At 36.0% G+C, this 12454-nt stretch overlaps 1 protein-coding gene across 1 annotated transcript; it reads right to left on the bottom strand.

Moving 5' to 3' along the window:
* Positions 1–668: 668 nt before the first annotated feature.
* On the bottom strand, positions 669–12292 carry eif2d (eukaryotic translation initiation factor 2D). Its single transcript, XM_042004862.1, has 15 exons — positions 12085–12292; positions 11346–11536; positions 11180–11263; positions 10980–11070; positions 10779–10886; positions 7845–8107; positions 7374–7491; positions 7210–7255; positions 6996–7102; positions 6728–6883; positions 5670–5759; positions 5019–5114; positions 3631–3751; positions 969–1143; positions 669–892 (listed from the first exon to the last, which is right to left on the bottom strand). Exons 1-15 carry the CDS (start codon positions 12138–12140, stop codon positions 822–824), a joined length of 1773 nt encoding a protein of 590 aa, XP_041860796.1. The 5' UTR covers positions 12141–12292; the 3' UTR covers positions 669–821.
* Positions 12293–12454: the final 162 nt, after the last annotated feature.

Here is a 12454-nt window from a genome sequence, read left to right as displayed (position 1 = left end):
TGCACACCTGATATAGGGTGTTGATGTCATTAGGCCCCACCCCTTATCATTACAGAGATGCACATCAACTGATATGCTTAATTGGTAGTAGGCTTTCAAGCCTTTACCGGTTGGAGTAGAACAACATGCATAAAGAGGATGATGTGGTCAAAATACTCATTTGCCTAATAATTCTGCACACACTGTATATATGATTGTTATGCAGTCATAGACAGTTCCTAGTAAGGCAGCCCCCATGTTTTTGTGTTTATAAATGCTGTGCACAAATAAAAGATACAAGACCTTAAATGTGCAGGAAAATCTGTTCATTTTAAATTATATGTTTGGATTTTTAGGTGTGACACTACTTAAGAATAGTGTCTACATGACCTGAAGCTGCTTTTAAAACAGCATGAGGTTTCTCTTGATCCACGCTTGTTTTACTGGATCTGCTGAGATGACAAGCCTCCTGGCCCTTAAAAGAAGAATCTAAGGAAATAAAAGTAGGATTTTACTTAGTAGGTACCACATGTGAACATAAAAATTAATTAGAAAAAATCCTAAATTTTCAGGGAACCTTACTGTTCAACTATTTCCAAATGTTTGCTTTTACTATTGGATACAAATTAATGTGTAGCAAAAAAAAACATAAATAAAAAAAATAAAATAAAACTGTCTCAGTGTATCTGAACCCATTTTTAATTGAAAGTCAAAGGAGGAAGAAAACACAGTGATCTTTCATTAATCTTTTCAATGTGACTTTTATAACTGTAGGATCAGCTGTTGTTTTTGTTCCACTCATCAGAGCAACATTAATGACAGTACATAATTGAAATGAAATGCTACTTTTTCTTGCCGCCTTTTGAAGCTTTGTCTAGTCCTTGGATGTACTTACGAGGAATTTGATACTGATCTGAAATTAAAATAGAAAAAAACAACGTCACCTAATTCATACAGATAAAACAATAAGATAATATTAAGTTCCATACCGAGCAGCAAATTGCCAACTTGATGAATCTGGTTTCCTTGAATCTGGACCAGGACTTTTTCCTTGGCTCCAGGGATGGGCTGTAAGACAGTGCTGGCCTGGACTCTGTGCTGCAAAGCAGTGGCAACAGTTGCAGGATCCAAACCATATGTTTCCAAGTTCTTTACCAGTGTCACCTACAAATACACGCACACACACACACACACACACACACACACACACACACACACACACACACACACACACACACACACACACACACACACACACACACACACACACACACACACAAACACAGACATATATATTTCTTTTTTTCCTCTGGTTAACTGTCCTGTAGATAATAAATGCTCCATTATGAATAGTGGCATTTAAGACATGTTATATTTTAAACCACTTGGGTGAGTTGTACAAAAAAAAAACCAAAAATAAAAAAACAGGTTATACTCTGTATATACACATACATCCTTATCTTAATGTCTGTAAAACTGGCCACCTGATCAAAAAAGTTGGACTGGGAAAACAGTTTTAGTAATATCCATCTGGACTGACCGCATTTATCCTCAATTTGTGCAGTATCACGTGAAGAAATTTATTATATATAAGCTGTAGCTGCTGCAGTTTGTTGTGAACAGCTTCCCAGATCTCAAACAGAATCACTTTATTTCTCCTAATATTAAATGTTTATCATGAGTTGTGGTTGGTGGTTACCTGGAATTTACTAAAGTAAAGGGGTTGAAAGGGGTGAAACCTGAGGAGCAACTATATGTAGCATCACCTGAAATGCTGTCATGTTGCTTGTCTGCCCTTCTTCCAAGACATTTTCTTCATCTCTTCACTTATTTCTCTCTTTTTTTTAACTTTTGTATGATAGTTGCTTTAAATAATTGTTTAATATAGTTGCTGTTTGAGAGTGTCACATGTTTAAAGTTAGTGGTTAAGCTTAGCAAACTAGTCATGCCTGCAAAGAGCATTTTCATGTTATAAGCAGATGTTTACCTGATGATTCCACATCTTATCCAGATGTTGTGTCTGAATTTTTTTTTTAAAGAAACAAACGTTTGGAGAAAAACAAAAAAAGATTAGAGGAAAACTCACTTGTATGAGCTTTGTTTGGGATTGACTGAATCCACAGATTTAGCTGAGTGATAAAATATAAGAGGCTTACTCAATGAAACTTTGACAAAGGCCAATAAAAAAAGGCTTTTTAAGGCTGTCCAGCTGGTATTTGAACATGTTCTTTTTCATGAATTCAGGGGGTCATTAAAGCCTTCTGAGGTTTGGATGAGGTGCATAAGAGGTTTTGGTTCTTCATAGCTTCAAATTTGGGCAGATGAGGAGGATTTTTAAAAATAAAGTGTAATGTGCTTCAACTCTGAGAAAGAAAACGGGCTTAATGAGGCAAGCTGACCTGTGCTGAGGAAGTAAAAGCAAGTAAAAGTGAACGGTCCAGGGATTTTGCAGACTTAACACTTAATCTTTTTTCCGTCATAAGTCTCTGGTATCAGTAAGGCTCCCACTGGCTTCTGCTGCCTCCTTATATTTTGTTCTGGAGGGAACTTTGTTTTCAGTGAGTTTGCTGTGGGTGTTAGATGCTCGATGTTGGCATGAAATACAAATAAATATACTTGTGGCATTTCTAAAAATGTTTATGGAGCCCTATTAGTCTGCAGGAGTACTGATCCAAATAAGGAAGACTCCAAATATTACTCTTAACAATCTCAAGGTTTTTGCAGCTTAATTTTGAATAACTTCTCTTTTTATTCCGGGTAATAGTTTTTTCTTTTCAATTTTACTTCTACCATAAATACAGCTGAACAATGCTTGCCGTAATTATAATTAGAAAGGCAATCTACAATAATTGAATTTACATTCTCTCCAGAAGGGAGTAATAACACTTATAAAAGTCTCAATTAAGGTAAAAGGTTTATACTTTTCTCATGAAAATTTATTTGCTGAGAAGAATGCTTCTTTGTTTTTATTTGCAGCTGCAAAGGGAAAAGTGTGAGAGACAGTTTGCTCATGATTAAATGGATGCCGATGAACGGCGCAAACTTCTGAGAATTTTTCTGTCGTAGTGTTCACCGTCACTGACATTTTAAACCAAAGGGTAAGTGGTCTCAAGTTGTCGGCACAAGAAGCCTCCTTCTAAACACACCTGCCTGTGCCTATGTGTACTACACAGCTATGTAAAGGTTCTCATTAAGTAGATTGTTGGTTCTTTTAAGTATGATTGCTATCAAAATGGTGCTGATTTGTTTAATAGGAAACCTTGGTAGGCATTACTCTCATCTTGTTCCCCTGGTCTTTACTCAAATTATAACCCCCTTTTTTGTCTTTCTCATGGTGATGCAGGCAGGTAAGATTGTCTTTTTTTGTACAGTAATAAATGCAAAGATTTTCCTTTATCTCCACTTTTATTGACTATGCTGGACACCTACTCATCCAGCGTATGACTAGCTGTTATAGCTGTGAGAAAACCCTCACAGCCAATTGTGTTTACACAGTTTAGACTGTTATTATGTTACCGTTAGTTTCAGCATGAAGAAACTTTTTTTAAACTGTCAAACATCTATATGGGAAGCAAAGACTCATACAAATACTCACACTCTTCTACAGCTGCCATTTTGAGAGTTTTACAGAAGTGTTGTTCATGTTTATACCTTTTTGTTAGAGCCTCGAGAAGCCACAGAGATGTCTATAGGTTCAATATGGCCCTTCTTTATTATAGGATCTTGTCCAGGGAATATAACTTGATAACACCCTTGCATTTTTCCCAGTGTCCTAGAGGAGGAAAAAGTTTAATGTTCAATCTTTGCCATTAGTTAGATGATAGATGACACTGTTGAATGTTAACTATATATATGAATTATATTTCTATCTAACACAATATGTGATATTATAATCACCAAAAACTGTGTACTTGCACAGATTTTAAACTTCTGCTCTGTAAATGAAAACTACATGTACTTATGAAGTCTGATTCAGTACAATAGCCTATGAACTTTTCTGTTTCCTGACGTGCAATTCCTCAAATGTTTTACATCATACAGCAAAACAAATTGTGACTGGTCTGTTCAACCTGCTGTTTTTACCCAGAATATCATTTTGCCTAAATATTATGCATCTGACAAACAAAAACTGGGAGCTGGAATTGTTTTAAACTTGCTCATGGTGCAGTGCTTCTCCACAGCTAAGCTGACCCAGTGAACTAAAAACCTGTAAAGACAGCAAATGTCCTTTCATTCAGACATCAGTCACAAACTGTTTTTGGGAACCTCAGTGCAGTGCTTATCTTGTGGACTGCTATTTTCTTTTTCTGAATAAGGTAATCTGCACTAATATACTCTACACCTTATTTATCTGGAATTTCTTCTGAGATGCCACCAGACCTAAAGAAATTCAAGGGAAAACATTGAATGAGTAATGCAATGATATCTAATCTGCTTGTGTAGCTTTATCATGTTTTGTGGGGTTTAAAGTTATTCTGATCCACGTTAGTTATTGTATATACTGTGTTCTTCTCCTTCTATCTTTTCTGTCTTGATGTTGCACAGAAACCAAGCAACCACCGATTACAATTCCAGATCAGTGCAAAAAACAAAACAAAAGAAAAAACAGTGTATAAACACTCATCATAATATAGGTAATTTACACAGCCTACATTATAGGTTCTTTAATAATCCAGGATTGAAGGAGAAAATGTATAGAAACTCTGATTTGGTGATTTGAAGCCAGCCACACACTTATTTTTCAGTTTATATCAATGATTTCAGACACCTTAAACATTTAAATCAGTATTTGTTATTCTTTTCTATTCAAGCAACTCTTGGTTACAACAGAAACAAGCCAACTCAAATCATAAACTAAATTCCTTTCAGTTTTTTCAGGTTCCAGGTCACCACGTTTCCAACCATGACGCACAGCCTGAAATTTGATGTGCCTCATACACTGAAAACTCTGAAAGCCTGGCCGTGGAATGATAAGCATTTATCTTCAAAAATGTAAATTTATTTAGGGATTACTATCAAGACGAAGAAAAAAAAATTACCTGCTAAAGAGATCATCCCATTTAAGAGACTCTACCTCCTGGTATTCTGATTTCTCCAGTAAGCAGTCACATAGAGTGGGGTTTATGGTCACATAACTGATGGAGAGGAGATAAAAACGTCACTTAGATGGATAGAACCAAAGAGAAAGCATACCATTCCATTAAGCAATGTCAGCTCCATAATACATTAGATTTAATTTCTCTTATTGCTAATTAGCAATTTGTTTCACTTCAGAAGCTATAGCCACTTTGATGACATAAAAGGACGTATGAAATAACTCTTCAGTGTTGGAAGTCACATTTAAACATTTTAGCTGATGGTAATGACATTACATGGCCTTTGGGTCAGAGCTATATTGGTTTACTGGCAATTAAGGCAGTGTTTTAACCACTTCACACAGTTCTGAGAAACCAAGTAGGCTGACTTTAGTTCCTCCAGTTATTTCAGAAATTCCTTCTCTCTTTTTGTCAGCTGACAAGCCCCAGCACCAGGAAATAGCAATTAATAAATTCTTCAGCTATTCTCATACACGTGAAAAAAGAGAAAGCATGATCTCTATTAACCCGACAATACATGCTGTTATTTGCAGTTTTCAAATGACGCACTTCAGAACTTAATGAAACCCTCAAAGAGCCTAATCATCCTCTTACTTCTTATTATTTTCATTCACCAGTTCATTCTTCTTCACATATTCTGTGACAATACTTCTTACTTCAGCGGGATGCATTGTCATTCCTTTCCTGCAGAAGCACCAAAACATGGAAAACACATCAGTACAAACATTTACCATTTACAAACAGCTGCACACACTTAACACACCACTGAATTTATACTCTGAGCTACTTTTAATTTCCTTTCCTGAGATTGGTCTGAAAATATACAAGAACTGGACACAAAGTATATATGAAACAGCCCAAAAGGAGCACACCGAGTATTTAAAAATCCTCATAAAATAGAAACTGATTTTTATATGATCTGTTTTGCAATATATGTTCAGCTGTATTAAGAGTTCCTCCACAAAAACATAAAAAGTAATTTTGTGGACATTTTTCTCACATGCTTCTATTTGTTTTTATTTTCTTTGTAACTGGAAACCTTCAAAATAGAACTTCACAAGCTCTTTTATGGAAAATAATAACAATTCTGAATGTTATTCCAATTATTTCAATCGCCACTTGAAATAATGGAGAAAAAAAATGTGTTGATACAGTCTGTTCTCATTGTTATTTGCCACCTAAGAATCCCACGATAAGTCTTATTCAAAAAACATGTTTTGACATGTCACAGGAGGAAAGGCACAGTTTGATGCCTTTTGGCTTTTTTAACTTTTAATCATTTAAACAGTCTAAAGATGTTAATACTTAGTGCACTGTCCAAAAAACAGGAAAGAAGTTGAAGAAATTGACATGTTGAGCATTGTTTGCTTTTATTTCAGGGCTATTTCATATATAATCGACACAAAGAGGCGATATCAGACGCATTTGTTTGACTTTATCAGGAGAATATCATTGTATCACGTTACATGTTATGTGGTTGAGTTCAGTTAAAGCAAAGCCCTCCATGAGGTCTTTGAATATTTCTTTAAAATAAACACAAGCTCCAACTCGTCCTATAATGTGCTCCTGCTGTCTGAACCGGGGAAGCATGAGGCTGCATGAGGACCTAGAGGGAAGAAAACACACAACCGCACACATGCTCACACACTCACCTCTTTTTTGCATCCACAAAAAGAGGCTCCAGCCGAGCAGACACAGAGTACAAAGTTGTGATCTCTGGAGGATGGTATGCAACTTCTGCTTCTCCTCCCTCCTGCACTGTAGTTGCTTCAACACCTGTTTCGTCTGGAACGCTGAAGGAACGCAGTCTATAAAATGTTTAAGTAATAAAAGGCAACAAAAGAGCAGGTCGGTTCAACATGGGCAGATTCCAAGTTATAATTTCTAAAGAGAGTTTCTTTATGCTGAGTATGGACTCACTCTGGATTTTTCCAGTCCACCTCCACAATGCTCTCTGCACCCTTGGTGAGTTCTTTCACTTGCACAAGATTATGCTGCTGCTGCATGACCTGCAGAAACTTGGAAAGCTGTCAAATAAAAAAATAAAGAAAAAGAAAAAGAAAACACACATGCTGATGGAGTTTTGCATTCATATTTGTACAATTTAAATATCTAATTCTGGCAAAACCTCTACCTTTTTATAGCTTGATTTCTTGATGTCAAGCTGCCTTCCACTTGGGCTAAAAAAACAAACACAGAATGGGCTCATTCATGGGCTAATTTAAATTCCACTTCATAAAAATAATAATAATAATAATAATAATAATTCTAATAATAAAAAGACGAACTATACGTTACCAGCAGGAGAACATGTGGTTGCGGAGAAATGTACTAGTCAGCAGAGGGAGCTCGGACTTTTTCACCTTGCTCTTGAGCGCATGCAGAAAGCACTGAAACAGCAGGGTGTCCATTGCCTCTGTGAAATCAGGGTATGACCCAGGTCATATCCCTTTAACTGCACAGGTTGTAATTTGGAACATCTAAAAAAAATTTTCTGTCTAATACATTATATTATAAAGAAATGTTCATAAAAATAACCTTACAAGACCTCAGGTCTGCTGTGCCACCACTTAGTAGTGACTGATTAGATTAGATTTCAATTTGTAGTCTTTATAAAACTGTAGCCGAGTCTTATGAAAAGCAGATCCAGTACCAATGTTGTGGAAAGCACTTCAAATAACCATTTTTTTTGTAAATATAACACTTTAACATGTACATCTCCCAAGATCCTATCATACATGTTGATCAATGTCAAACTAAATCAGCTACCTTGTGGTGTTTTCAGGTCCTCCTGGTTCTCCTCTTCTTTCTCGTTGCTACTTTCACACTTGTTTTCCTCCTGCTCAGCTATCCTGAGCTCCTCCAAACCACAGCAGGCTTGATCCGTGACTGTTTCGCCAGAGCTCTGCTGTTCCTCCACACACTTCTTAAGCTCTTCTTTCTCAATGACCTCACATTTCACTCCATTCTCCTCTTGTCCTTCACTTTCATCCTCTGGTAAAGAAGGAGGGCCTGACCTATCTCCAAATGTCCTATACAAGACACAAAAAAATTTAAGTTTACAGCACAGCTGCATTTCAATATATTGCCTCCAGAAAGGGTACCTCTAATTGTTGCCATGAGCATACCAGTAGACACTAAACAACAACAGCACAACAGTAACACCTACAATATTCAATCTCTCCTTAGTTTTTTTTTTTTTTTTTTTGGATTACAATTTACAGTTTAAATTACTCAGTTTCTGAATTTTTACATACTATAATGGACTTGGACAAAGTAATGCAAGCTAGTAAAGTGAAACTAAAAGTTAAAAACAAACAAAAAAAAACTTTCCAGACTGTGCATGTGTATTTTTTCATTTGCTATGATGCCCATAATTAAGACCTGATGCATTTTCCTTCACCAGAAAACAGGAAACGTTTAATTAAATCCACCTGTGTGTAATCTAAGAGTAACATGTAAGTGTAAAGCTGAGTCAAAACACCCCACAGTCTGCAACATCGTAAAGTAAAGAGGAACCACAAGGTGAGCAGCACATGAAAGAATAGAATACCAACATATTTGGACCAAATAGTTGGAAAGGCTGCAGATACGAAGGCTAAAGGGACATCACAGTCAACAAAGAAATGGTATCCTGATACAGTGGTGTTGCAATCCTTTCAAACATAAAGGCTAAAGCTCTGGGATTTATTTTTGGTCTGTTTCTCTCTGCTTTGATTGGTTGTTTTAGAAGTTTCATTAAACAATGTTGTTTATATGAGCCATGTTCCTCCAATGTTTACAAGTGGTTTTGCTGTGGTGTATTCTGCTTGTTGCATTTACGTTCAACAAGACACCACAAACTTAAAATTTCTGAACCAAGAAGCATTCAGTTACATCACAGATGGTTCTCATGTTGGAAAATGTCTGCTTTGTATTAGAACACAAATAGAGATACACACCAACACACACAGAGTAGGAAGTCTCTCCAAAAGTTACAAAAACTATAAAAAGCCTACTGTTGTCCCAAACCCCCAAAATACGGCTAAAGCAATACTTTAGTGGTTCAGTGCAAGATGTTTAGATATCTTGGAACGATCCAGTGAAACACCAACTTCAGTCTGACTGAAAATCTGTGGTAAACGACTGCTGTTCCCCTGCAAACGTCTCCAGCTTGAAGTAGCTGGAGCAGTTTTGACATAATGTATGGGAATGTGTAAAAATCCCTGAGCTGCAGTGAAGTGCTTAAACAAACAAAACACGGACTCTAACTTTGTGCAAGTAAATCAATATAAATGCTTAGTTTTTCATTTTTATCTCTGCCAAGGCAGGAGTCATGTATTCTGCAGTGTTTGTCTGTCTGTCCGTTAGCAACTAAACTAGAAAAAAGTTATGGAAGGATTTTGATTAAATTTTTGGGAAATCTCAGAAATGGAATAAGGAACAAGCGAGTAGATTTTGGGGATGATCTGGACCACCGCCTGGATCCAAGAATTTAAAAAAGGATTATTTACTATGGGGAGATAGAAGCTCTGAAGGCAAATTTATACCTAACTCAAAAATAATGGCACACCATTGACAAATAAATAAATTAAAAGCAATAGCTCGGTGCAGGTCTGTGCTCTCTGTATGCTTTTTTCTTTCAAAGTCGAATGTTATTTGCCTTTTTTAATTGTTAGGCAAGTGGTATGGAGCTAAGGTGCAAGTATTATTTTCAACATTCTAAACAAGGTCAGAATATTTTATTTTTTCCAATTGCAGAGTTATAGAAAAAAAAAAAAAAAAAACAAGAAAATGTATGGGCAGCACAAGAGAATTTAACATATAATAGTCATCAATGTCCAGGTCCAAAAAGGGAATGAACAGGGAGATGGAGTCAGACATTTCTCTTGTGGAACCAGCTTCTAGTCTGTGTACTGAAAGCTCTGTTTTTAAAACTAAGATTAAAAACTTACAGCTTATATTCAACTAGCTGTACTTTATTCATATAACCTTTTTTTTGTCTCTTTTTTCTGTTTTTAGGACTGATTTTAGTAATACTTCACAGCTGTCTGGCATTTTTCTTTAATTGTGTTTTATTTCTTGCTTGTGCCTGTTTTTTATTGCTTTTGAAAAGCACTCTGTTGCATTTTGATTGAAAACAATTCTATAAACTGACTGATGTCAAATTCAAAGCATTGTAAACTTAAAGTCATTAAACCTTTCCAATCCCCAAATGTTTAGACCTCCTTTTCCTTTGTGTTATTTTAAAATGGGGAAAAAATGAAGGTATATCATGAATACTATATGATACTAAATGTTTTGTCTTTATTCTATTCTACAGTCATTTAGCAGAAGCTTTCCTCCAAAGCGTCTTACATGTGAGAGTAAGAACAACACAAGCAAGAATTCAAACAGGATGGGACATGGGACTCTAACTTTTTGCCTTTTGGAAATGAGTTCATCTTTAAGCATTCACAGAAGTCTCAACCCACATTTCGATCCCAACAACACAACTGTTATGTTGTCACTTTTAATTTTTTTATTTGATATTTAATTTAGTTTTATTTGGTAACTGATTATTGCTGTAGTTATGTAAAGCACTTTGTGCTGTTCTTTTGTATGAAAAGTGCTACATAAATGAAATTTTCTCATATAAATTAAATTGATAGATGAGCATAGAGTAACAGATGTTTTATTAACAGAAGTATTATTCATAAAATGTAAAGGATGACAGTTACTAACCAGAGATAGTCCATGTATGTGTGGAGAACACACACTCCTCTCCCTTTCATGCCCAAACTGTGCATCTCTGAACTGGACATTGCAGCCTTGCCAACAGCAACAGGAGCCCTACAAACAACCAGGAAAGAATTGTGACAAATATATTCAAGAAATATCATAAAAGCCTTGCCAAACCATATTCTTTTTTTTCTAAACACATACCTATTCTTTACCACCGTAACTGCACAGCAATCCCCCTGGTTCACATCTGGGAGCCCACAGGAGGGAACTACCACACCTGGCAGCATGAGATCTGTGGAAAAGCATAATATTTTCATCACGATCCTTTATGCAAACACACACACTAAAAAAAGAAAAAAAAAAAATCTGCTCATCTTTCTCATCTTAAAAAGGAAACTCACCGGCCCCTCCAATCAACTTCTGAAGTACAGGAGACCATGTCCTGAATACTGGTAGGAGAGAAGGATAGCGCCAAAGCAGGTACACTGGAAAATGTCACAAAAGACATTATTCTGAGCACATTTGCTGGTTAATCATCTCAGTGAAGTTTTATTCCAGGTTTATTACCAGTCGGATAAAGTTGTTTCTCCAGTTCAAAGAATAGCGGATTTTTGTGAAGAACATAAACCGTCACAGCCTCTCCTTTATGTGCATAAATCTTCACAACATTTAACTCCTCTTTGTTGGGTATCAGCTCAGACAGCTCATCAGCAGACAGTGAAGGAAATGCTGCACAAAGGTCAGCTTTGAGCTTCCTCCTGGTTGCAATAACAAAAGCAAATATATATTTTATATGGTAAGGTCACACCTAGAATGCTTGAATTACATAGATAGATAGATAGATAGATAGATAGATAGATAGATAGATAGATAGATAGATAGATAGATAGATAGATAGATAGATAAATATGTCAAAGCTGTTCTTATTGAGGTGTTAAGTCTGTGTTCTCCAAAAAACTGATGCAATCCTCGTTTTGTTTTTAGATCAAATATGCTGATGCATTTGAATTCCAGGTGACCTCAATCTACATATATCTGCAAATTAATGATCAAAAACTACTTTTACTTAAAAATAAATAGTTTTGATTAAAATAAAATGAAAATCTTATTGAACATTATAACGACAACTAACACAATTTCTTCGCTACTCGCTGATCTCATTAATTCAGGCCAAATACCGACAACACACGCCCTGCTTCTGTCTTAAAATGTACTTTTAGAAGCTTCATGCATTGACAGAAGTCAAGTTTAACATTCATTATATTATATAAGTGGCTGAGTTTAGTACGCAGCACTACTGACTCACCTGTCTGATCCTTTGATTACGGTGTTGGATTTTACACGAAACGGTTTGGCAAACATCTTCTAAGAAAATAAACTAAATTTACAGCGACGAATTCGTTTCATTTGTGTCACTGAATCTGTACAGAATTTCTACAGCATTACATTTAGCCCGCATGCATATATCTCCATGTTTGCAATGTTGCTTTGCACAGACCAGTGTTCCTCGTTGAAGATGGTCCGACACATATTTATTTCCGTGCGGAAACCGTACACGCAAATCTAACTTTTCTTCCGCTAGATGAATGATAATCAGGAAATAATTTTATTGATTTATTTAGGAAGCTTAAAACTTTGGACTTTATCAAATTTGTGATAGTGTTAAGGCAGAGTCA

Source organism: Melanotaenia boesemani, chromosome 13, assembly GCF_017639745.1.
Source record: "Melanotaenia boesemani isolate fMelBoe1 chromosome 13, fMelBoe1.pri, whole genome shotgun sequence".
NCBI classification, from domain to species: Eukaryota; Metazoa; Chordata; class Actinopteri; order Atheriniformes; family Melanotaeniidae; genus Melanotaenia; species Melanotaenia boesemani.
The sequence above is the reverse complement of the archived record's forward strand: the minus strand, read 5'-3'. Positions and strand labels throughout refer to the sequence as shown.

What these genes read in the sequence shown, in the direction of transcription:
- eif2d (XM_042004862.1), bottom strand. Translation starts at nt 12,140, where the DNA reads ATGTTTGCCAAACCGTTTCGTGTAAAATCCAACACCGTAATCAAAGGA. An exon ending in GAAGTTGATTGGAGGGGCCG is followed by an intron (nt 11,071 to 11,179) that starts GTGAGTTTCCTT and finishes GCTTTTCCACAG; the next exon opens with ATCTCATGCTGCCAGGTGTG. An exon ending in GTGAATGAAAATAATAAGAA is followed by an intron (nt 5,115 to 5,669) that starts GTAAGAGGATGA and finishes CCTCTCCATCAG; the next exon opens with TTATGTGACCATAAACCCCA.